The sequence below is a fragment of the Cherax quadricarinatus genome, chromosome 33 (genome assembly GCF_038502225.1).
Source record: "Cherax quadricarinatus isolate ZL_2023a chromosome 33, ASM3850222v1, whole genome shotgun sequence".
Lineage (NCBI taxonomy): Eukaryota > Metazoa > Arthropoda > Malacostraca > Decapoda > Parastacidae > Cherax > Cherax quadricarinatus.
In genome coordinates, this window is record NC_091324.1 from 31,461,830 (window position 1) to 31,486,973 (window position 25,144).

General features: G+C 38.4%; 3 protein-coding genes across 11 annotated transcripts in view; all 3 read left to right on the plus strand.

The window, feature by feature from the left end:
- Window positions 1–1,613: 1,613 nt before the first annotated feature.
- On the plus strand, window positions 1,614–10,993 carry Polr3K (RNA polymerase III subunit K). 6 transcript variants are annotated; one of them, XM_070091025.1, is made up of 4 exons: window positions 1,614–1,769; window positions 9,004–9,142; window positions 10,464–10,532; window positions 10,706–10,993. In XM_070091025.1, the coding sequence occupies exons 3-4, from the start codon at window positions 10,476–10,478 to the stop codon at window positions 10,973–10,975; spliced, it is 327 nt and encodes a 108-aa protein (XP_069947126.1). In that variant the 5' UTR covers window positions 1,614–1,769; window positions 9,004–9,142; window positions 10,464–10,475; the 3' UTR covers window positions 10,976–10,993. The 6 variants fall into 6 exon arrangements, with proteins under 6 accessions (XP_069947126.1, XP_053639897.1, XP_053639896.1 ...); XM_053783922.1 differs by having other exon boundaries at window positions 9,004–9,119; XM_053783921.2 differs by having other exon boundaries at window positions 9,004–9,061.
- Window positions 10,994–11,070: 77 nt separating this feature from the next.
- Window positions 11,071–11,811, plus strand: Tcs1 (Threonyl-carbamoyl synthesis 1). The gene has a single exon (XM_053783919.2). It carries the CDS (start codon window positions 11,071–11,073, stop codon window positions 11,809–11,811), a length of 741 nt encoding a protein of 246 aa, XP_053639894.2.
- A 106-nt stretch (window positions 11,812–11,917) lies between these two features.
- The window catches only part of Plekhm1 (Pleckstrin homology and RUN domain containing M1), a 31,628-nt gene continuing 18,401 nt past the window's right edge, over window positions 11,918–25,144 (plus strand). For all 4 annotated transcript variants that reach the window (XM_053783918.2, XM_053783916.1, XM_070091023.1 and 1 more), the window contains exons 1-5: window positions 11,918–12,259; window positions 13,131–13,267; window positions 16,602–16,764; window positions 20,220–20,813; window positions 21,711–21,779. In XM_053783918.2, coding sequence (XP_053639893.1) covers window positions 11,918–12,259; window positions 13,131–13,267; window positions 16,602–16,764; window positions 20,220–20,813; window positions 21,711–21,779 — 1,305 coding nt within the window. The remainder of the gene's footprint in view (window positions 12,260–13,130; window positions 13,268–16,601; window positions 16,765–20,219; window positions 20,814–21,710; window positions 21,780–25,144) is intronic.

Below are 25,144 nucleotides of genomic sequence, written 5' to 3' on the forward strand. Positions count from 1 at the left end.
GAATGGAATAGCAATTCGTCCAAATTAAAGGACAAAATAAGTAAAGATTACCCTGGAGATGAAGTGCCAAAATGTAGTAATGTATTGGGATTAACTTGGGATACTGAGAGAGATTTGTTAATGTTAAAACCTAATAATTACAGTATGCCCAATAAATTAACTAAGAGAGTTTTGCTTGCTGAAGTTTCCAAATGTTTTGATCCACTAGGTTTAGTGTCACCCCTTACTATAAGAGGGAAATTTTTAATACAGGAAGCATGGAAACTTAAATGTGCTTGGGATGAAATTCTACCTGAGGAATTTATTAACAGGTGGGATGAATTAATTGGTGATTATGAGAAAATTCCAATGTTGGAGTTCCCATGCCAGGTGGCCAATCCAAATGGGAAAAATGTACTCCACATTTTTTGTGATGCTTCAAAATTGGCATATTCAATTCAATTCAAAGTTTATTCTCTATAAGGATTACAATGCTGAGTTTGCAGAATTTGGTTATTGTGTGGTTTACATGTAGTAAAATAATGATTACAGAGTGCACCACTAGAACACCTAGCATGGCTAGGTATTTCGGGCAGACTTAGTTTAATTCTTAATTTTAAAATATTACAAATTATGAGGTAAGTTGGTATTATGGCTAAGTGACTAAATACTAGTTTGTGAGTTTAGCAATGTGAATGCTTTTGTTTTGGCACAGTACATAGTATCAGTATTGGAGTATCACAGGATTCATTATTTTAAGATTGAGATTAATATTTCTGTTTATGGTCAAATGGGTGAGTGAAAGTGTGAACCACCAGGTGGTATTCGTGTTGTTAGTCGACGGGGTGTATCAGGGAGATAAGATGTTTTCTAATGGTAGTTCTGAAGGTGATGTATGTTTCTGCAGTTCTCGAGTTCTCAGGTAGGGTGTTCCAGATTTTAGGGCCTTTGACATACATTGAATTTTTGTGAAGGTTTAGTCGGGCATGGGGAATGTCGTAGAGATGTTTGTGTCTGGTGTTATGCCTGTGGGTTCTGTCACAACTATCAAGAAAGTGTTTTAGGTCAAGGTTGATATTGGAGTTTAAGGTCCTGCAGATGTAGACTGCACAGTAGTAAGTGTGGATGTACTGAACAGGAAGTAAGTTTAGATCTATGAAGAGTGGGGGGGGGGTGTTGCCAGGGATGGGATTTAGTGATTATTCTTACTGCGGCTTTTTGTTGGGTTATTATTGGCTTTAGGTGTGTTGCTGCAGTTGAACCCCAAGCACAGATAGCATAGGTGAGGTATGGATATATAAGTGAATGGTATAGTGTGAGAAGGGCAGTGGTAGGTATCGAAGGGGGACATTTTTGCGACCTAGGTGTTCCAAATTCCTACTTGTCTAACTGATAAATAATAATTATCTGTTCATTTATTGTTATGTACATAATGATACATTTAGATAAATACAATTTTCCACACTATGTATTATGATTGTATTTATATGGACCTGTGCCTAAGTAAACTTACTTAATGAACTGTACTTAAGTGTAATTGTACCTAAATAAATTTACTTAACTGTACTTATGTGTAATTGTACCTAAATAAATTTGCTTACTTAATTGTACTTAAGTGTAATTGTATCTAAATAAACTTACTTACCGACACTTGGGTGGCCTTTAACCACCATAACAAGAACCACCAGATGGCTGCCAATTTTCCGCTTATATTATACCAGTTTTGATTCCATCTGTGTTGCAATTTTTCTAATATTTGGAGCATATAAGTGGTACATCTTGAGGAGCAGGTAAAATAGAGCCTTATTCATGTTAAACTTAAAAATAGAGAGTACTGTTGCCAGTGCTGTTATGGAGGACATAACGTGGTCTGGTGGGTTAATTTATTATTTCTTAATGCCGCTGAAGGGCTCTTGATCCAGGGCATTTTGTCTGCCCTCCCATTTCCTTGGGTTTCCATTCCCCAGGTGCTATATGGCCCCCTATGGGTTTAACGCTCCCTCGTGAATGTAATATTTTTGACGTAGTTATGAAAAGTTTTTGTAACTGATTTTCACACAGATATGAAAAGATTTTGTGCGGATTTTTAACCCCGGAGGGTTAGCCACCCAAGAAAGACATTGTGTCATCGAGGACTGTCTGTCTTATTTCCTCTCTGGTCCTTCAGTCTTGTCCCCCAGGATGCGACCCACACCAGTTGACTAACCCCCAGGTACCTACTTGCTTGCTAGGTGAACGGGACAACAGGTGTAAGGAAACATACCCAGTGTTTTCACTCTTGCCCAGGATCGAACCACGGACACTCGGGGTGTAAAGCGAACCCAGGCGCGCACAAATACAATTACATAATTATCATACATAGCAGCATGTGTGTAGATTACCCAGAATAACTCTCCACAAAAGTCAGTGACTTATTTCCATTGGGTCCTTGAAATATCTTATTATTTAAAGCTTTAATGTTAAATCAGCTAAGTAACTCAACTGTGTGAAAAGCAGTTAGAGTAAAAGGAGATGTACTAGGAGTAAGGTAAAGTGAGTTATTTATACTATTATTATTAAAGAGAGGATTACATCACAGTAATAGGTATATGTATGTTAGCTATACTCTTCTCCCTTTTTGTAGCTTCATTCATTAGGTCTTCAAGAAAGTGCTGGACAGGCACCTAAGGTCAGTACCTGACCAGCTAGGCTGTGGTTTGTATGTCAATCTACATGTGGCCAGCAGTAAGAGCCTGGTTGATCAAGCCCTGATCCACTACAAGGCCTGGTCACAGACCGGGCCGCGGGGGTGTTGACCCCTGAAGCCCTCTCCAGGTATATTCCAGGTACCTTTAAGTTCTATTTTCTGAACTGGCTCATGCTATGACAGGCTTTAACATGTGAAGGCAGTCCATTTCACTCCTTTATTGCTGTACTTTTAAGGCTTAAACAAAGACATTACAAGGACCTCAATAAAAATAAGTCACTTTGACTTTTTTTTTGGTTATCCTAGGTTACATGGTTATATATTTTCCCAAGTAGTTATACATGTATGTACAAAAGTGATGTTTTGTAACTATTTAATCTAAGATATCTTTACAGGTCCTGAGAAACTTTGAAATCCATCATGATATTTTTTTTTTACTTTTCTCATCTAAGCACACTGTTTATATGAATCTTAACATGTGTAATAGACGAGGAAAACTTTATTTAGGCTATTTGAAAAGAGGGTTAGTAAGTAAGTTTATTTAGGCATAGATACAATTTTCATACATAGTGTAAATTACATAAGAACATAAGAAAGAAGGAACACTGCAACAGGCCAACTGACTCATGCGGAGCAGGTCCATGTCCCCCCCCCCCCCGAATTAGCCCAATGACCCACCCAGCCTGGTCACCTCCAATCAAGGAAGGAGCACGGCACCAGACCCAGCAGCACAAGCTAGTCAGGTCCAACTTGCACCCACCCACACTCACTCATGTATTTATCTAACCTATTTTAAAAATTACACAACGTTTTAGCCTGAATAACTGTACTCGGGAGTTTGTTCCACTTATCCACAACTCTATTACCAAACCAGTGCTTTCCTATATCCTTCCTGAATCTGAATTTTTCCAACTTGAAACCATTGCTGTGAGTCCTGTCTTGGCTGGAAATTTTCAGCACGCTATTTACATCCCCTTTATTTATTCCTGTTTTCCATTTATACACCTCGATCATATCCCCACTAATTCTACGCCTTTCGAGAGAGTGCAGATTCAGGGCCCTTAGTCTATCCTTGTAGGGAAGATTTCTGATACATGGGATCATCTTTGTCATCCTCCTCTATACATTTTCCAGAGCATTTACAGATATCCATTCTGTAATATGGTGACCAGAACTGAGCAGCATAGTCTAAATGAGGCCTAACCAAGGATATATAGAGTTGAAGAACAACCTGAGGACTTCTATTATTTATACTTCTAGATATGAAGCCAAGAATTCTGTTAGCTTTATTGTGAACACTAATGCACTGTTGTCTTGGTTTTAGATTACTGCTAACCAGAACTCCTAAATCCTTTTCGCAGTCAGTTGTATTAAGATCTACATTATTTAGTTTTTATGTCACATGGTTATTTTCCTGTCCAATATTTAGAACTTTGCATTTGTCTATATTAAACTGCATCTGCCACTTCTCCGACCATTGCATCAGTCTATTCAAATCATCCTTGAGTGCTCTATTTTGGTTTCATCAGCAAATTTGCTTATGTTGTTATTTATTTCCTCATCTATGTCCTTTATGTAAATTGTGAACAACAACGGGCCCAACTACCACAAGACATTACTAAAGTAACCTTCAGACTACATAACGAGACAGCAGTTAACAACACTATAGCAGCTATGAATAACATCAATTGGCAAAATGAGCTTCAAACATATTCAGATATGAATGAATGTATAAATAATTTTCTAAAAAAAGCCCAATGCCTCTATAACAGACATTGCCCCAGAAAAACTAAACAGATCACAGCAAAGTGACTTAATAATCCATGGCTAACACCAAGCATCCTCAAATCCATTAACACAAAGCACAAATATGAAAAACAGTATGGAATGGGTCAAATAACTAGAGAACAGTTGAAAAATACTCATCAGCACTTACCAGCCTGATAAGGTCAAAAAAATTGTATTATGAAAATAGATTGTATAACGTCAAAGGTGATATGAAAAAAATCTGGAAAACTCTATCTGAAATTCTTGGAACTAAAAAGTTATCCAAAAACAAAGCAATCAAACTAACAAAATCAGATGAACCCCTACTCACTCCAACCAAAACAGCAAACAGACTTAATGTTTTCTTCTCCACCATAGGAAAAAATCTAGCAAACAAAATACCAAGCACAAACGCCCATCCATCAGACTACCTCATAGGAGCCTACCCAAATACGCTATTCCTAGCTCCAACCAACCCCACTGAAGTTATGCTCATCATAAACACCCTTAAAAACAAGGCAGGAGACATAAACAACTTGCCTGCTTTTATGTACAAAAAAGCTTCTCAAGTATTGTCACCAATTATTGCAATGCTCTTTAACAAATCCATTGAATCATCTACTTTCCCAACAATCCTCAAAATAGCGAGGGTCACTCTGATCCATAAAGGAGGTGACCAAGCTGACTTGAATAAATATAGACCAATATCTAACTTACCACTGCTCTCTAAAATCTTTGAAAAATTAATTCATAGACGGATCTATTCCTACCTCGTTTCACACAACATATTAAACCCTTGTCAGTTTGGATTCAGGAATAATAAAAGCACAAATGACGCTATCATACACATGCTAGAACTAATATATACCGCACTTGAAAAGAAAGAAGCCCCGCTGGACATTTTCATTGATTTACGTGAAGTTTTCGATACAGTCGACCATGAACTACTGTACTCCAAATTAATGCACTATGGTATCAGAGGCCACTCCCTCAACTACCTAAAGTCATACCTTAGTAACAGAACTCAATATATGTATGCAAATGATGCAAACTCCTCCACCCAACCAATCACAGTAGGAGTCCCACAAGGAAGCGTCCTTGGACCACTCCTCTTTCTCATCTACATCAATGATCTACCGAATGCATCACAGCTACTCAAACCCATGTTATTTGCAGATGACACTACATACGTATTTTCCCACTCAAACGTAGCCATACTAGCAAACACAATCAATGCTGAATTACAGAAAATATCTGCCTGGATGATGACTAACAAACTTACACTGATAAAACCTATTTCATTCAGTTTGGAAACAAAGCTGCAAATTATCCAATTAATATTACGCTAAATGGATCATCAGTCACAAGACTCAGAGGGAAAATTCCTAGGTATCCACCTTGACAGTAGCCTTAAGTTCCGGACACACATACAACAAGTCACCAAGAAAATCTCCAAGACTGTAGATATACTATCAAAGAAAAGGTACTACGTTCCACAATCAGCTCTCCTGGCACTGTACCATTCACTCGTATACCCTTATCTTACATGTGGAATTTGTGCATGGGGATCAGCAACATAAAATCACCTAAAACCCCTAATAACCCAGCAAAAGGCAGCAGTAAGAATAACAAATTCCCACTCCCGCCAGCATACTCCACCAATTTTCAAAAGTCTGAATCTGCTTACCATTAAGAACATCCATACTTATTCATGTGCCTACTACATACACAGAACAATACATGCAAATATAAACCCCCCCCTCAAACTTTTCCTCACCAACCTAAACAGGACACATGACCACAACACAAGACACAGATCTCTTTTTGATATACCTCGTGTCCATATCACACTGTGCAAAAACTATGTACATAAAGGGCCCCAAAATATGGAATTCATTACCAGAAGATGTTAAAGTAACCCAGTCTGAAAATCAATTTAAGTGGCTTTTGAGAAGAGTCTTAATCACCCTAGACTAAATGCTAAATACTCAGTACACATTTACTCACCTATGTACTCCCACATCATAACTGAAACAATCACATTGAACCTTTTATCCATTGTTGACAGGAATATAATTGAATCATTGTTTTTCACAAAAGCATTTTAGAATGTAAATATATCTTTGTATTATACAATATTTGATTCATTTGTAATTAATATACTACTGTACAACTATGAAATAATTACTTTCCTACTGTACAAATATGATATACTACTCCTTGGTATTAAGCAGAATATAAGCCAATAATGTTAAGTTGGCCCATAATGCCAAGGCATAATAGAGGCTCTCTTTACATTGCAGCCCACTATTGTATATACACAATCTCAATGTACTGTTTGCAAAGACATTAAATAAATAAATAAAAAATAAACACTGCTTGTGATGTGCTCCCATTCTGATTTCTCCCCATTTATGCAAACTCTCTGCTGCCTATTTGTCAGCCATGTCTCTATCCAGGAAAAAATTTCTCCTCCTATTCCATGTGCCTTAACCCTTAAACTGTCCAAGCAGATCTTCGTTCACATGCGTAGTGCTCCAAAAGTAGATTATGTTTTTTTTTACATATTTTCAAATATAAAAAAAAAAAAAGTAATCAAAGTTTTTTTACACTTTTTCAAATGTAAAAAAAGAAAAGAAGATCTACTTTTTTTTTACATACTTTCAAATGTTGAAAAAAGTAGATCTACATTTGGACAGTTTAAGGGTTAAGTTTTCTCAGTAGCCTCTGATGTGGAGCTCTATCGAAAGCCTTACTAAAGTCCATATACACAGTATCATATTCATTACCATGATCTACCTCCTCAAACACCTTAGTGAAAAATGTTAGTAAATTCGTAAGACAGGAATGCCCCTTTGTAAAACCATGTTGAGATTCATTAATCAATCTGTGCCTATCAAGATGGCTGCGAATTGCTTCGGCAATTATTGATTCTATAAATTTTCCCACTATGGAAGTAAGGCTTGTTGGTTTATAGTTCGAGGCCAAGGACCTGTCACCTGCCTTGTAAATAGGTATTACATTTGCCATTTTCCACTTATCAGGCACTATGCCAGTTTGTAGTGATATGTTAAAAAGATTAGCCAAAGGTATACTAAGTTTCTCTTTACATTCCTTTAACACCCTTGCAAACAGTTCATCAGGGCCTGGGGATCTGTTAGGTTGTAGTTTCTCTATTTGTCTGAGGACCATGTCACTAGTTACCGCAATCGTACATAGTTTATCATCATCCTGTTCTACATAATCTATTATTTCAGGAATATCGCTAGTATTTTCCTGGGTGAAAACTGAGAGGAAGTAGGTATTGAGAATTTCACACATATCCCTATCACTGTCGGTGATCTGACCAGAGTTACTCTTAAGTGGACAAATCTTGTCCCTAATCTTACTTCTGTATACCTGAAAGAACCCTTTTGGGTTAATCTTTGAATCCCTTGTGGCCTTAGTCTCATAATCCCTTTTTGCTTTTCTTATTCCTTTCTTTATTTCTCTCTTTAATTGAATATATATTGATTTCTTAACTGCCCATCCCCTCTTTTGATACGCTTATATATGCCTAGGCTAACCCAAAAAAAAAGTCAAAGTGACTTATTTCCATTAAGCTCCTTGACTTGGAATCACCCAAGAAAACCATTGTGGCTTATTTCCATTGGGCTTACATGGTCACCTATCACAGGGTGTGACCCACAACAACTGGCTAACACCCAGGTACCTACTTACAGTACTGCTAGTTGAACAAAAGTAGAAAGTGTAAGGAAACATGCCCTATATCTCCAATTGCTCGAGGACTGTACCCAGGCCCTTTAGTTGTGAGCCTAAGGCTGGCAGTGACCTCTGATCCTGTTTTAAGATTTTAGAGTTGGAGCACGTGAAAATGGCTATACAGTGAATCCCCGGTTTTCGTCTTTAATCTGTTCCAGAAGGTCGGCTGAAAACCGATTTGTACGAAAACTGAAGTAATATTTCCCATAAGAAATAATGTAAATCCAGTTAATCTATTCCAGACACCCAAAAATGTTAACAAAAAATACATTTTATAGAGATTAACTATAGTTTTACATACAGAAAACAGTGAGAAATAAAAATAAATGACTAATGAAATGGATAAATGAACATTTAACATTGCTTTTATCTTTATTGAAGACTCCTGTTGGCATATGGAAGACAGCTAGGACAGGAGAGGGAGGAGAGGTTATTGTTTGGAAAGGGAATCCCCCTCCATAAGAACTTCAGGTATCAAAGCCCTATCTGGGGTTACTTCCCTTCTTTGTCTCTTACTGGCACTAGGACCAGCTTGAGAGTCTCTGGACCCGTCACACAAAAAATCTGTCCAGAGGCGCCTGTTTCTGGCGTCTCTTTAAGATTTGCCTAAAATGGAACACGGCATTGTCTTTGAACATGTTGCTGACATGGCTTGCAACAGCTTTGTTAGGGTGATATTTCTCCAGAAAACTTTGCACCTCACTCCACTTTGCACAAATGTCCTTAATTGCTGAAGAAGGCACATTCTCCCCTCTCTCTTCCTCCTCCTCTGAAGCAATTTCCTAAGCTAAGTTCTATTGCTGTTCCAGATAAATGTCTTGTTTCGGAGGAACACGAGGAGTAATGCTCACTGAACGACTAACAAAGGTAGACTGAGTCACGAATATATGACCGGCCGCGTCCTGCGGGCAGGCGGACGCATCTGGTATGGATGATTTCCAAGCGGATGTACGAAAATTGGGAAAATCTTGCTGAAAAAGTGGTCGAAAACTGAATTGTATGATAACCGGACTGGACGAAAACCAGGGTTCCACTGCAATTGTGTCTTATTTCCTAAAACCTAGTAATGCAGGGTGACACAATCTTGTTTTGCTGTAAAATACACCTACCATCTGACTTACGACCTGCTTGACATACGACCACTCGACTTACGACCATGTTTTTTATGCCAAATTTCTGGGATATAAACAACTGTTTATGTTGTACACAGTGTTTATCCTAAACCTTACTTTGTAAAATACAGTACTAACAGCATAAAAAGTAAAGTAAAAAATGAAATGCTAAAATAAAACAGTAAAATAAAATCATTACAAAAGTGTGATGTTGATATTCACTAGTAAGGTTTGACTTACGTCCATTTTGACTTACGACCGGTTGGTCGGAACCAAGCTTGGTCGTAAGTTAGATGGTACCTGTACACATGCAGTTCTGTTTATTGTAATGTGCATTAAATATTTGTTAATTATTAGTGAAACCTTGATTTAATGGGAATGGGGTGTCAGTCAGCTGTCCATTAAATCTGAATGATTGTTTTTTCTGTGATTGTAACAGTCACTGACAGTTCTGGATTTAAGACTTTGCCTATTAAATATGAAACGAAGTTAGTCAGTGGACTGTAACAAAAATGGAGAATTTTGAATTTAGGGCTGTGTGTTATTGACGACCATTGTTTGACCACTGATTTTGTTTAATCTGAAATCCACTAAATCGGGTTTGTTGATTACCATTTTAAGTATTTCACTACATGGTACTATACAGTGGAACCTCAGTATTCCAACTTAATTTGTTCCAGAAGGCTGTTAGAGTGCTGATCTCTTTGAGTACCAAACAAATTTTTCCCATAAGGAATAATTATAATAATTTTTCATCTCTATTGTGACTAACCAATTCTCTTTTTGGTTGGCTGTTACCTCTAATCTTCTTAGGCCCCATGGTGACTTATTTATACAAATAATATAAAAAACATCAAAAAAATGCAAAGAAACATGAAATAGTTTACAGCGGAGTTTTGCACTGAGCGACAGCTGTGGGGAGACTGACACACATTGTTTGGTTGAGTGTTTTATGAAGACCTTGGAGAGGAAAATGTAGCTGTAATAAATCTCTCTTAATTAGTCATGTCATTTTGACCTGACACGTACCGAATTTAAACATTTGAGTGTAAATATGTGGTATAAAGAGAAAATTCCAGAAGTCTGCATTTACCCCACACTGTTCAATTCAATATTCATTATATAACATGGTTCCTTCTTATCTTGTATCTTTTCAGATGTAACTAAGAATGTTGTATTTTTGTCCCACTTGCGCAAATCTACTGATCGTGGAGGAGGGCTCACAGGTAAGGGATTTAATATTTAGTTTGTCAGTTTTCATGTGTATTTTTGTCTTCAAAATTTATAATAAACATTTTCCCTGTTAAAGAAGATGAAAATGATAAAATGTTATTGCCCAAACAATTGTTAATTTTCTTTTCAAAATATGAATTTTATATACCTCAATTTTTTCTTACAGGGTATGCGCTTCTCTTGTGTCACCTGTCCATATGTTTTCCCAATCAAGAGATGTGTGTCATACAAGATTTACCCTAAAATGAAGGCACTTGATGATGTTCTTGGAGGTTCAGCTGCTTGGAAAAACGTTGATTCTACTGATGAACCTTGCCCTAAGTGTGCTCACCCTAGAGCCTACTTCATGCAAGTGCAGACAAGATCGGCTGATGAGCCTATGACTCTGTTCTACAAATGCTGCTCACCTACTTGTGGTCATCGCTGGAAAGAATAAAATCTATCACTGATTGAGTATAGTCTGTTTTTATCTGCTACTGTAAATCTTATGAACATAAAAGTGACTGTTGGAATATATATTAGTATCATCTGATGAAAATTTTTACCTTATTTTTGCAATTGGCCAAATCATTGGGCACTGCAGCAGCAGAGGCTGCACCTAATGGTCTTTCGATGAGCAATGTAACTCGTTTATGGGAAGGGCCTTCCTTAGCCACTCATGCTGAGAAAGCTTCAGCTGCATTGCTTTCTGGCCATGTTATTGCAGTGCCAACTGATACACTGTATGGGATTGCTGCATTAGCTCAGAACAATACAGCTATAGAAAGAATTTATGAAATCAAAAGGCGTAGTTCAACCAAACCACTAGCTATTTGTGTATCGACAGTGGAAGACATTTATCTCTGGGGCAAAGTAACTGTACCACATTCATTACTTACTTCATTGCTACCAGGGCCAGTTACATTGGTATTTCAGCGCACAAAACAACTTAATTTGGCATTTAATCCTGGTACTGATTTAGTTGGTATTCGTATTCCCAATGAGGATTTTATAAGAGCTGTAGCCAGATGCTGTAGCTCTCCCTTAGCTTTAACAAGTGCAAATATCAGTAGTAAAGCTAGCCCTGTGTGTGTGGAAGAGTTCAGTGAGCTCTGGAGTAAGCTTCATGCTGTGTTTGACAGTGGCCATCTTGGTGAGCACTTGGAAAGTCGAGAAGGATCAACAATTGTTGATCTCTCACACCCAGGCACATATAGACTTATTCGAAGAGGAATTGCCTATGAACAGACTTCAAAAATTCTCCAGAGTTATGACCTTTGTTTAACTGATTAACATTTGCAAGTAACTATTGAACTTGTGCTGTATTGTGACTACTGTACTGCATTGAGATACATTTGAAGCTTGCTATTAATATACTAAAGGAAAAGTAAACAGTAAGATGTTTAGTCAGCATCTGAAACGTGAACGTAGGGAGGCGAGCATCAGTGCCTCCCTGGTTACTAGACTACAGGAAGCAGTGCAAAGTGTCCTACAGCCTGGGGGTGCTGATTGTAATTATGGTGTGCAAAATACTGTTAGTGGAGCTCTTGGACCAATTATTGGGCATTCAGACAATACAAATGCCCTGTGTAATGTGTTAGAAGCAATATTTATTCATGGTTTACGTGATTCCTTGGGGGAACGAATGTCGTCTTTCCTAGGCTCTGATCCTGACCGAATGCCTGTCCCTAACTTCTGGCCAGTTGTGCTGATCATAAGTCACAGAGATCTCATAGAGCAAGTGAGTATTTATGTTTAGAAATATACATATATGCATATAATACAGCCTCTCCTCACTTAACGACGGGGTTCTGCTCCTAAGAGTAGATCAGTAAGTGAATTGGTCGTTAAGCGAGGAGCATACTGTACTAGGAGTGGGTTTGTTTCGACCAAATTTAGTTTTAAATCTTTATACAAAGGTGTACTGTATACTGTAATAAACAGAATAGAGGAAATCAACTCTGTTATACATTACTTAGGTCTGCATACTGATTGGAGAGCTGATCGGAAGCCTGAGCAGTCAGTAAACAAGTACATATGTCGCTAAGTGAGGAGAGGCTGTATTACCTTCCTACCCTTCGAGGGGGTGCCTTGATACTGGTGAAGGGCCCTTAATTCAAGGAACTGGAGTCACCTTCCCCTTCAGATACAACTTGATTACCTCTCAGTTTCCAAGTGCTGTATGACCTCTGCAGGTTTAATGGTTCTCTTTGATTATAATAACAATAATAATTATCATGATGGTTTCAAGTGCTAGGGGCTTGTGCAATCATGTTAGATTGGAGTGGAGAAAAATGGCTTCTTATGGCTTGATGTGTTTTTGGAGTGAGCATTGTAACATTATGAAGGGATTCGGGAAAACAGTTTGTTAAGCTTGATTCTTGGAGGTGGAAAGCACAGTGCTTACATTCAAGAGGAGGCATAAGGATGTTTCAATTTCATGGATCATCTAAACTGTGCTGTCCACACATTTCTGGCACAATAGTAATTGAATAAATGGTGACTCTCTGCTTATTTTTGGGTGACCCTACCTTTGTGGGGACTGCTGGTATGTTTAAAAATATATCCACATTTTGTATATATATGTATATGAATGTAATTCTGCTTGACAGGTTAGTGAGCTGTCATTCATCAGTAGTGAAGTGGGAAGGAGTCGAGCATGGGTACGTCTGGCTATTAATCAGGGTCAGATCTGTAGCTACCTCAGCGTGCTGCTCCATGACTCTCGCACTTTAAAGGACTACTACAGGTGAGTAGGAGACACAACACTCCATTATGAACCATCCACTCCTCCTTCTTAATAGAAAGTTAACAGTATATACAACTTGTATGCACAAACTGTTTAGGAAAAGTCTGTTTAAGACATATATGACAAAATTTTCATGGGCACCTTTTGAAAGCAGTGCAGTGTGCAGTAGACCATCAATTTGAGACATGATGTTCTTGGATGTTTTCAATAAGTGCCTCATCAAGTACTTTCCTGGTGGGTAGATTCAGCTTTAGATAAAGAGGAAATACTGTAAACACTATTATAAACACTGAAGAGTAGTGAGACCAAAGAATTCTCTAGTGATGAGTGCCTTGAATGATTTACAGGTGTGTAGTATCTATCTACTAACTGGGTAAGTAATACAAATTTTTTGACTCTGCATTATTGATGTACCTGGACCAGACAAAGTATCACCATGGTTTCTAAGTGAAAGTGCAAACAAACTTAAGTTATCCTTGGTAGAAAGGCTTTGGGCTTGCAGTACAAGAGGGTAAACTGAAATACAGTGGTCCCTTGATAATAGTCATGCTCAGTAGTCGTCCTTTTCGGAAATCGTCGCATTATTTTAGTCCAAACATTGGCTCACAAATGGTCGGTTGACTCGCTAATCGTTGTTCGCCCTGGACGCGTACTCGTGGCTCTGAGCCACCTTGGCCTCCCTTCCCAGCCAGTGTGCCATTGTTCACCAGTGAGCAACGGTCCCCTCATGTGTTCATACGAAATATTTCATAATATTCCATTCATTTTAGTGCTTGCAAGTGCTAAATAAGCTACCATGGCTCCAAAGAAAGCTCCTAGTGCCAAGCCTTTGCTAAAGAAGGTGAGAAGTATGATTGAATTTAAGAAAAATATCATTGAACAATGTGAAAGTGGCGTACGTGTGGCTGAACTGGCCAGGATGTATAACAAATCCCGTACAACCATATCTTCCATCGTGGCCAAGAAAAAGGAAATCAAGGAAGTTGTTGTTGCAAAGGGGGTAAATATGCTGACAAAAATGAGATCACCAGTACTCGAAGAGGTTGAGAAGTTATTATTGGTGTGGATAAACGAGAAACAATTAGCAGGAGATAGTCTTATGACGTCGATTATTTGTGAAAAGGCTAGGCAGTTGCATGATGATCTGGTAAAGAAATTGCCTGCAACGAGTACTGATATTTGTGAATTTAAGGCCAGAAAAGGTTGGTTTGAGAGATTTAAGAACCGTAGTGGCATACACAGTGTGATAAGGCATGGTGAGGCTGCCAGTTCGGAGAAAATTGCAGCTACAAAATTCATAAGTGAATTCAAGGAGTACATAGAGGCTGAAAGATTGAAACCTGAACAAGTGTTCAATTGTGATGAAACAGGCCTCTTTTGGAAGAAAATGCCAAAGAGGACCTACATTACTCAGGAGGAAAAGGGACTGCCAGGTCACAAGCCTATGAAAGACAGGCTGATGCTCATGTTCTGTGCTAATGCTAGTGGGGATTTAAAAGTGAAGCCGTTACTAGTGTACCATTCTGAAAATCCAAGAGTGTTCCAAAAAAACAATGTTATGAAGAGTAAATTGTGTGTGTTTTGGAGATCTAATAATAAGGCATGGGTCATGAGGGAAATTTTCGTCGAGTGGTTCAATGAAGTGTTTGGCCCTAGTGTGAAGAATTACCTCCTGGAAAAGAAATTGGATCTCAAGTGCCTCCTAGTAATGGACAGTGCACCTGCTCATTCTCCAAACTTGGATGACCTAATTCTGCAGGAGTTTGGGTTCATCACAGTAAAGTTCTTGCCCCCGAATACCACTCCTCTCCTCCAGCCCATGGACCAGCAGGCCATTTCAAACTTTAAAAAACTCTGTACCAACGCAATGTTTCAAAGGTGCTTTAATGTGACCTCAGACACTCACTTGGCCTTAAGAGAGTTTTGGAAAGAACACTTCAGTATCCTCCATTGCATAAGCCTTATAGGTAAGGCTTGGGAGGGAGTGACTATCAGGACTTTGAACTCTGCTAGGAGAAAATTGTGGCCAGATGGTGTCCACAAGAGGGATTTTGAAGGGTTTGTGGCTGACCCTGATGAGCCTATGTCAGTTGGGAACTCTATTGTGGCATTGGGGAATTCCATGGGGTTGGACATTAGTTTGGAGGATGTGAAAGAGATGGTGGAGGACCAAAATGAAGAGCTAACCACCGAGGAGCTTTAAGAGCTTCAGCAGGAACAGCAACAGATCGCAGCTCAGAATCTTGCTGCAGAGGAGGAGGAAGAGAGATGGAAGAAGGTGCCTTCTTCAGAAATTAAGGAGATTTTTGAAATGTGGGGTAGGATGGAAAGATTTATGGAGAAACATCACCCTGAGAAGGATGTTGCAAGCCATATCGGCAACTTGTACAGTGACAAGAGTCTTGGCCCATTTTAGGGAAGTTTTAAAGAGACGCCAGAAACAGAGCTCTCTGGACACTTTTTTTTACAAGACAGGACTCCAGTGACTCTCGAGCTGTCCCTAGTGGCATTAAGAAACAGAGAAGTAACCCCAGAAAAGGACTTGGTACCTAAGGTGTTGATGGAAGGGGATTCGCCTTCCAAACAGTAACTAATCCAATCTCTCTCCTCCTCCTCCTCCAGTCTTCCATTCACTAAGAAGAATCGCCAATAAAGATAAGTGTTATGCTGTTAATGTTTCATTCATCATGTCCCATTGTATTGTTTGTGTACTACATCTATATTTCATGTAAAAAAAATTTTTGTTTTAATACTTCTGGGTGTCAGGAATGGATTAATTGTATTTACATTATTTCTTATGGGGAAAATTGATTCGAAAATAGTCTTTTTCGATAATCGTCGCACTTCCAGGAATGGATTAACGACGATAAACGAGGGACCCCTGTATTAAGTTTTTTTGACAGTCAGAGTGAAATTGTGATTACCATGGTTAGTGAGAAACTGATTGGTTCACTGTTGCAATCTTGGCAGTGAAAAGGCATAATTAATTATTTTATTGTCTGATCTTTCATAATTCTGTAATGGGCATACCTCTATTAGGTTATGTATTTTAAATGCAGAATGAAGTGCAATTTTACACTCACATGCATATGTGTACACTCATGTGTACACACGCACGCACGCACGCACGCACGCATGCACGCACGCACGCACGCACACACACACACACACACACACACACACACACGCACACACACATGCACACACACACGCACACACACACACGCGCACACACACACACACACACACACACACACACACACACACACACACACACACACACACACTCTCTCTCTCTCTCTCTCTCTCAAATTTATGAAAAAAAACTTTGCAGGAGAACTGCATTTTTGCGAGATGCAGAGCGGTCAGATATCATGCTGCGAGTTCTTCAGCCAGTATCTGCATTGACATTCAATCTGGCTACCAATGCTGCTGTCCTTAACACTTGGACACAAACTCCATTGGTACTAGCTGGACTCTGGGCTCCAAGTGTACAGGTGAGCTGAAAATCTAGTTACATGATGTAATGTAATCTAGGCCATAATCTACTTTTCTTGGCTTGTCTGAGTGAACTGATCTCACGATGTAGAGCTACACGAGGAACCCTGGCCTCAGTGAAGTAGTTCTACTTGACAGCTACTGAAAATGTTAAAGGCACAGGAATGTGTAATTACAGTGTAATTATGGGTTATTAGCTTTCGCTGCCTTCCTTCAGTACATCTCTAATACTGCGCTTAATTTTTTTTTTTTTAAACTTTTAGTTTCACATTTAACTTTTTTTCTTGGCACCTGCTCCCCCTAGTACAGTACACATCTCTTGGGTGCAGTGGTTAATATCCAGAGTCAAGATGGAGGTGAAGAAAAAATCTAAAATAAATTCAGTAACAGAGGATTGAGTGCGATATGTTGGGTATATGTTGAAAAATGTCTTGTGAGAGTCAACTGTATACACATTTCTGATAATGGCACATATGATTCAAGTGATCCCACATAAGAATGAAACAGGTGAGAGGAGTGCTATATATTTTGACTTTATACTAAGGCCCCCTTCAGTTTACTGAAGACTGGGGCTGGAGGATGGGTTGCATCTCTAGTAGGTCCTCAGAAGCCAGGCACAGAAAGAGGAAGCTCTTAAGAGATAATAAATGGGATTTACAGATAAGCTCTAATCTTGGGTTGATGGATGAAGATGTAGGGAACATCTGAGGAAGGATTGTTAGCCAGGTGTAATGGAAGGTTTGGAAGGTCAGGACTTGAGCATCTAATAGGCATGTGGAGGGTGGAATCAATGCTTTCTTCAGATTTGCTATGGTGTTGGAGTAGTGTATGGTAATATCTATAGCCGGAATTGTATGTGGAACATGGTAAGTAGGTGGGAAGGTTACATTTTAGTGTGATGCCTGCAGACTTTTTGGAAATATATGGCTTAAGAGATATGATGAATGTTTTCTTCTTTGTGTTACCCTATCTCAGTGGAAAAGGGAATGTGTTTAAAAAAAAAAATTGTATTGAGCATCATTACAGTAGACCCTCAAATTTCGTAATTTATCCATTCCAGAGAGTCTGACAAAAATTGAAATTTACGAATGGCAAAACCATTTTCCCCAAAAGAAATAATGTAAATCCAATTAATCCATTCCAGACCCCCAAAAGTATTAACAACAAATATTTTTTTTACATTAAATATAGATTTACATAAAGAAAACAATGAAACATAAAGTATAAAACAATAATAACATCACACTTACCTTTACTGAAGACTCTTGTTGGTATATGGAAGACAGGAGGAGGAGAGAGGATGGAGAAGGTACACTATTGTTTGGAAGGGGAATCCTCTTCCATAAAGACTTTAGGTACCAAGTCCTTATCCGAGGTTACTTCCCTTCTTTGTTTTTTAATGCCACTAGGACCAGCTTGAGAGTCACTGGACCCCTGTTGCTCAAAAAATTGCTCCAGAGAGCTCTGTTTCTGGTGTTTTTAAAATTTGCCTAAAATGGGACAAGACATTGTTGTTGTACATGTTGCCGACATGGCTTGCAACAGCTTTGTCTGGGTGATGTTCCTCCATAAATGTTTGCACCTCACTCCACTTTGCACAAATGTCCTTAATCTTTGAAGAAGGCACCTTCCTCCATCTCTCTTCCTTCTCCTCTGAAGCAATTTCCTCAGCTGTGGTCTGTTGCTGTTCCTGTTGAAAGTCTTGCAGCTCTTCAGTGGTTAGCTCTTTGCTGTGGTCCTCCACCAACTCTTCCACATCCTGGCCACTCACATCCAACCCCATGGAATTCCCCAATGCCACAGTAGACTCCACAACTGGCATAGGGTTGTCAGGGTCAGCCTCAAACCCTTCAAAATCTTTGTTGAAGACACAATCTGGCCACAATTTTCTCCAAGTAGAGTTCAAAGTCCTGGAAGTCAGTCCCTGCCAAGCCTTATATATAAGGCTTGGAGGATATTGAGTGATCTTTCCAGAACTCTCTTAGGGTCAATTGAGTGTCTGAGATTACATCAAAGTACCTTTGAAACATTGCTTTGGTGTAAAGTTTTTTAAAGTTTGAAATGATCTGCTGGTCCATGGGCTGGATGAGAGGAGTGGTATTAGGGGGCAAGAACTTCACTGTGATGATACTAAACTCCTCCACCATTTGGTCACCCAAGTCTGGAGGATGAGCAGGAGCGTTGTCCATTACCAGGAGGCACTTCAGTGGCAACTTATTTTCCAGGAGGTATTTCTTCACACTCGTGCCAAACACTTCATTGAACCAATCAAGGAAAATTTCCCTCATGACCCATGCCTTACTGTTAGCCTTCATCACACAATTTACTCTTGGTGACACTGTGTTTCTTGAACACTGGGATTTTCAGAGTGATGCACCAGTAAAGGCTTCACTTTGAAATCTGCACTAGCATTACTACAGAAGATGAGTTAGCCTGTCTTACATAGGCTTGTGTCCTGGCAGTGCTGTTTCTTTCGAAAGAGGCCTGTTTCGTTACAATTGAACACTTGTTGGGGAACAAATTCTTCAGCCTCTACATAGTCCTTGAATTCTTGCACAAATTTTTCAGCCACACATTTGTCAGAACTTGCATCCTCGCCATGCCTTACCACACTGTGTATGCCACTACGCTTCTTAAATCTCTCCAACCAGCCTTTAGTGGTCTTAAATTCACTAACATCAACACTCGTTCCAGGCATTTTCTTTACGAGATCGGCATGCCTTTTCACAAATTATCGACTGCATAACACTATCTCCTGCTAACTGTTTTTGGTCGATTCACACCAACAACAACTTCTCAACATCTTCAAGTATCTGCGATCTCTTTTTTGTGAGCATATCTACCCCTTTCACAACAGCAGCTTCCTTGATTGCCTTTTTCTTCGCCACGATGGTAGCGATGGTTGTATGGGGCTTCCCATACATCCTGGCAAGATGGGCCACACGCATGCTACTTTCATATTTTGCAATGATTTCTTTCTTGAATTCTATTGTTTCTCACATTCTTTACCAAAGGGCTGGCACTAGAATCTTTCTTTGGGCCCATGGTGGCTTATTTAGCAGTTGCAAGCACAAAAAAGAATGGAATATTATGAAATGTATTGTATGAACGTTTGAGGTAATGCTCACTCGCCTGAACAATGCCACACTGCCTGGGAATGGCGTGTATGGCACTTTTGTGTGGTGCAGACGCTGGGAGGCCACTTGTATATGTTCCAGATGACCGATGAATGGCGAGGCAAATTACGAACCGCAAGGCAAATTATAAACCGCAAGGCTATATTTTGATGAAAAAACGTTACGAAAGGTGAAATTTACGAAACGTGAGGCTTACGAAACTCGAGGGTCCACTGTAAAATATATAATTTGTTAAATTCAGTTTTAATTGATTTTATTAGCTCTAGTTGGTATTGATAACAGCCAGCATGCTCAGTATATAATTTTTCTTTTTTTAGGTTGTAGTGTCAGACCCTGTTTTGGCAGCAACTGATGTTGCCAGCACAGTTTATGATGAACATTCTACATATATGAACAGTACTAGCATTTGTGAAACACCAATAAGTGATCAGATGTTTGATATGATTATTGGAGGAACACCAGAAACAAGCTTCATAAATGACTACATGGAAAAGCACAAAAAAGTGGACTCAGCAGACTCTGAAGGTATCCCTAGACCCAGTGAAATTAAGGCTAATAATGCAGAGGAAGTGAATAACGATAAGGATAACTTTACTGCACCTTGTAAAGAAGAATCAGATTTGGATGACCATAGTAAATCAGAAACCAATTTGGATGATAGTATATTGCCAAATCAGAAAAATCAGTTTGAAAATTCATTGACAAATGCATTAAGTAACAGAGTGTATATGAGGGAATGGAGCGATGACTCCTTCTCTCGTAGCATGAATGAAGAAGCTCCAGAATACAAACGACTTTTCTCAGACTTTGGTTCAGATGTTCCTTTCTCTATTGTGCCTGGGTTAGCAGTAGTTGAGGTAGATCAGTTGTCACCAACCACTTCATCACCGAGTGGTGCAGTATCAAATGAGGTAAGACTCCACATAATAGATTGGTATACTGTGGTTAATATCTGCTGATTGTAGTCCTTTTGGAGGGAAAAAAAAGTTACTTGATATGGTGAAGGGCTCCTGCTCTAATGAATTGAAACAATCTTTTTCCTACTTTGGATTAAATGTGATTATCCTCCAGGTTTAGTGTTTTCCTATGAACATACAGCAATAAAAATACTGTAAAGATACAGTGGTACCTTGAGTTACGAACTTAATTCATTCCAGAAGGCTGTTCGAGTGCCGATACTGAATGAATTTGTTCCCATAAGGAATGATGTATACAGTATTAGATTAGTCCGTTTCAGACCCCCAAAAATACACTTACAAAAGCACTTACAGAAATACACTTACATAATTGTTTGAGTTGGGAGCTGTTCGAAACTTGAGGTGCCACTGTATTAGTGTTAGCCAAGTAAAAATACATGTATACAAATTAAAAAGTGAGAAAATTTCACATATGAAGGAAATGTTGTATTTACCACTTAGTTACATATTCTTTTGTAAAAACAGTCAATGTTTAGTGCTTAAAGAAACTAAAGAAACAATTTTTTTTATTATTGATCAAGGAAAAAATCACCTGAAGTAAGATTTTATCAAACATTGACCTGTTTTGTGGTACCATTGGACTACTACTACTTGAATTTAATTTCTCATATACTATATGGTATTGTGTGCTAAGAGACATAACATTTAGATTTTTATCTATAAAACAGTCTCACTATATATTAAGATGACTCAGTATTTGTGAAATTAAACTGTTGCATGAAAAATTAATTCTCAATTATGGTGCTAATTTTAATATTTTCACATTTTTTTATTTACTATATGAAATACAGTATAAAAATGTCTCATCCTCAACATTATTTATTTTTTCAGTCTTCACTCTCTGAATTTGCTGAAAAGTTGAATTATGAAATTCTCCCACAACAGTTACCCAGTCAAGAGGTAGGTCCAAGTTTTTTAACTTTGGCACTTAATCATTAACCCCTTCAGGGTCCAAGGCCCAAATCTGAAGTGGTGCCCCAGTGTCCAAGAATTTTCAAAAAAAAAATTTGTTATTTTTTCTTATCAAATGGTAGAGAATCTTTTTGTGAAGGTAATAAAATAAAAAGTACAAAATTTGATGGAAAATTGACGAAATTATGCTCTCGCGAATTTTGATGTGTCAGCGATATTTACGAATCGGCGATTTTGCCGACTTTGACTCCCATTTTAGGCCAATTACATTATTCCAGTCAACCAAATTCTTAGCTATTTCACTAGTATTACTTTTATTCTATCGATTGAGCACAAGAAATTGCCAAGTCAACTGTTTCAATTACAAATTAAAGTGATCGGAAATTGTTAATTTGGCCAATTTAACACAAAGTTCAAAATATTCCAATTTCAAAATAGGGTCCAGAATAAACAATGTAGGTATTCCTGGAACTAAACTAACATTTCCTCTGTTCATTAGTTATGTTTTGAGGCTTTACAAATAAATTCCATTTTGATTTTTTATTCACATAATGAATTTTTATTCACACCAAAAAATAGAAGATTTACTGTTATGCAATACTGTAATAATTGTATAAATATCATCACCATATTTGTGAATGCATATTAGACCCACCAGCTGGCGTGTATTAGACGGGTGAGGTCGTTTGTTTACTCTTGAATATCGGCAAAAATTTAACATTTCTGCTACTTTGAGCTGTTTCAAGCCATTTCCAGTGCTAAAACCAATCAAAATCATCTCTATTTCTGTAAATAGTCTTCCATTCTATCAAATGAGACCAAGAAATCGCAAATAGAACTATAAAAAAAATACGAAAAAACACTGCAAAGTCGCTGTTTTAATCGAAAAATCATGATTTCAGTTTTTTTTTCTCTCATTATACACAGCGTGCTGCAGGATCTGTTTTATGTGGTGCACACATACCACATAGATGTATTCTCTCATATCTAGGCCCAAATGTACCACTCACAGTTTATCAGAGTGAGCTGAGCTCATGACGTAGATCTACGGTTTGGACCCTGAACGTAAAGCCGTAGATCTACGGGACGGACCCTCAAAGGGTTAAACTGTACCCCACCCCTCCTTGCCACAAACAAACAACATATCTATGTACAGGAGGGCTCCGCTTTAAGGGGATTTGCTAATACATATGGGCATTTCAAATTATGACCAAATTACTAAGAGTGTCTCACTAGTGTTGAAAATGCAATCATAATAATAATAATAATAATAATCATCATTGCTCTGAAGTATTTTAACTGTCATATGTTACTTTATTATAGACATTTTCATTAATCCATCTATGACAGTTTTTCAAAATTATATAAAAAACTCGCTACATATCACATAATTTGTACAACCATAGTAGAACAAATTGACATAAATATGAGGTTGTGTTGGCTGGGTGGCTTGTAGTAGTGACAGCAAGAATTATGTTTTTTTCTAGTCCAACACCAGAGAAGCTGTGTACAGTACAGTGGTATCTTGGGATACGAACAGCTCAAAACATGAACAATTATGTAAGCGTATTTATGTAAGTGCTTTTGTAAGTTTATTTTTGGGGGCGTAAAATGGATTGATCTAATTTACATTGTTCCTTATGGGAACAAATTCGTTCGGTATCAGCACTCGAACAGATTTCTGAAACGAATTAAGTTCATATCCCGAGGTACCACTATGTAGTATTACTGGGGTAACTATAGAAAAATATTTCTTTTGCTTGCTCTCACTCATAGCATCATTCACTTTAAAAATGGTGTGTTGCATGAGAATGGGAGTTTTGCGGTTATATATTCTATTGCACCAACATGAAGATGACTTGTACAAAATGTAAGGAGTTCATATTGTTGGGAAACACTTCACAGTCATATGCATAATGCGAAATGAACTTGTATCAATGGCAAGTGCATATACGTGAAACTCTAGCTGCCCACCCAAAACACTGACACCATAGATGCATTTATGAAGCACCCTTCCCATGGTGTTTTATAATAATAATAACTTCTACAAGTGAACCTGGGTGTGTTGCCGTGAGCTCTGCATCTCTTGGTTCTGGCTGGAAATTTTCCAAAGTTTTAAGTGTTTTAAAGCTATTTTTTTTTTTCAACAAGTTGGCCATCTCCCACCGAGGCAGGGTGACCCAAAAAGAAAGAAAATCCCCAAAAAGAAAATACTTTCATCATCATTCAACACATTCACACATAATCACTGTTTTTGCAGAGGTGCTCAGAACACAACAGTTTAGAAGCATATACGTATAAAGATACACAACATATCTCTCCAAACTGCTAATGTCCCGAACCCCTCCTTTAGAGTGCAGGCATTGTACTTCCCATTTCCAGGTCTCAAGTCTGGCTATATAAAAATAACCGGTTTCCTTGAATCCCTTCACTAAATAATACCCTGCTCACACTCCAACAGATCATCAGGTCCCAAATACCATTCGTCTCCTATCGAACACACTCATGCATGCCTGCTGGAAGTCCAAGCCCTTCCCCCACAAAACCTCCCTTACCCCTTCCAACCATTTCGAGGATGACCCCTACCCCGCCTTCCTTTCCCTACAGATTTATACGCTCTCCATGTCATTCTACTTTGATCCATTCTCTCTAAATAACCGAACCACCTCAACAACCCCTCTTCAGCCCTCTGACTAATACTTTTATTAACTCCACACCTCTGAATTTTCTGCATAATATTTACACCATACATTGCCCTTAGACAGGACATCTCCACTGCCTCCTCGCTACTGCATTCACAACCCAAACTTCACACCCATATAAGAGTGTTGGTACTACTATACTTTCATACATTCCCTCTTTGCCTCCATAGATAATGTTTTTTGTCTCCACATATACCTCAACGCACCACACATTTTTTACCTCATCAATTCTATGATTAACCTCATCCTTCATAAATCCATCCGCCGACACGTCACCTCCCAAGTATCCGAAAACATTCACTTCTTCCATACTCCTCCTCCCCAATTTGATATCTAATTTTTCTTTATCTAAATCATTTGATACCTTCATCACCTTACTCTTTTCTATGTTCACTTTCAACTTTCTACCTTTACACACGCTCCCAAACTCATCCACTAACATTTGCAATTTTTCTTTAGAATCTCCCATAAGCACAGTATCATCAGCAAAAAGCAACTGTGTCAATTCCCATTTTGTATTTGATTCCCCACAATTTAATCCTACCCCTCTCCCAAACACCCTAGCATTTACTTCCTTTACAACCCCATCTATAATTATATTAAACAACCATGGTGACATTACACATCCCTGTCTAAGACCTACTTTTACCG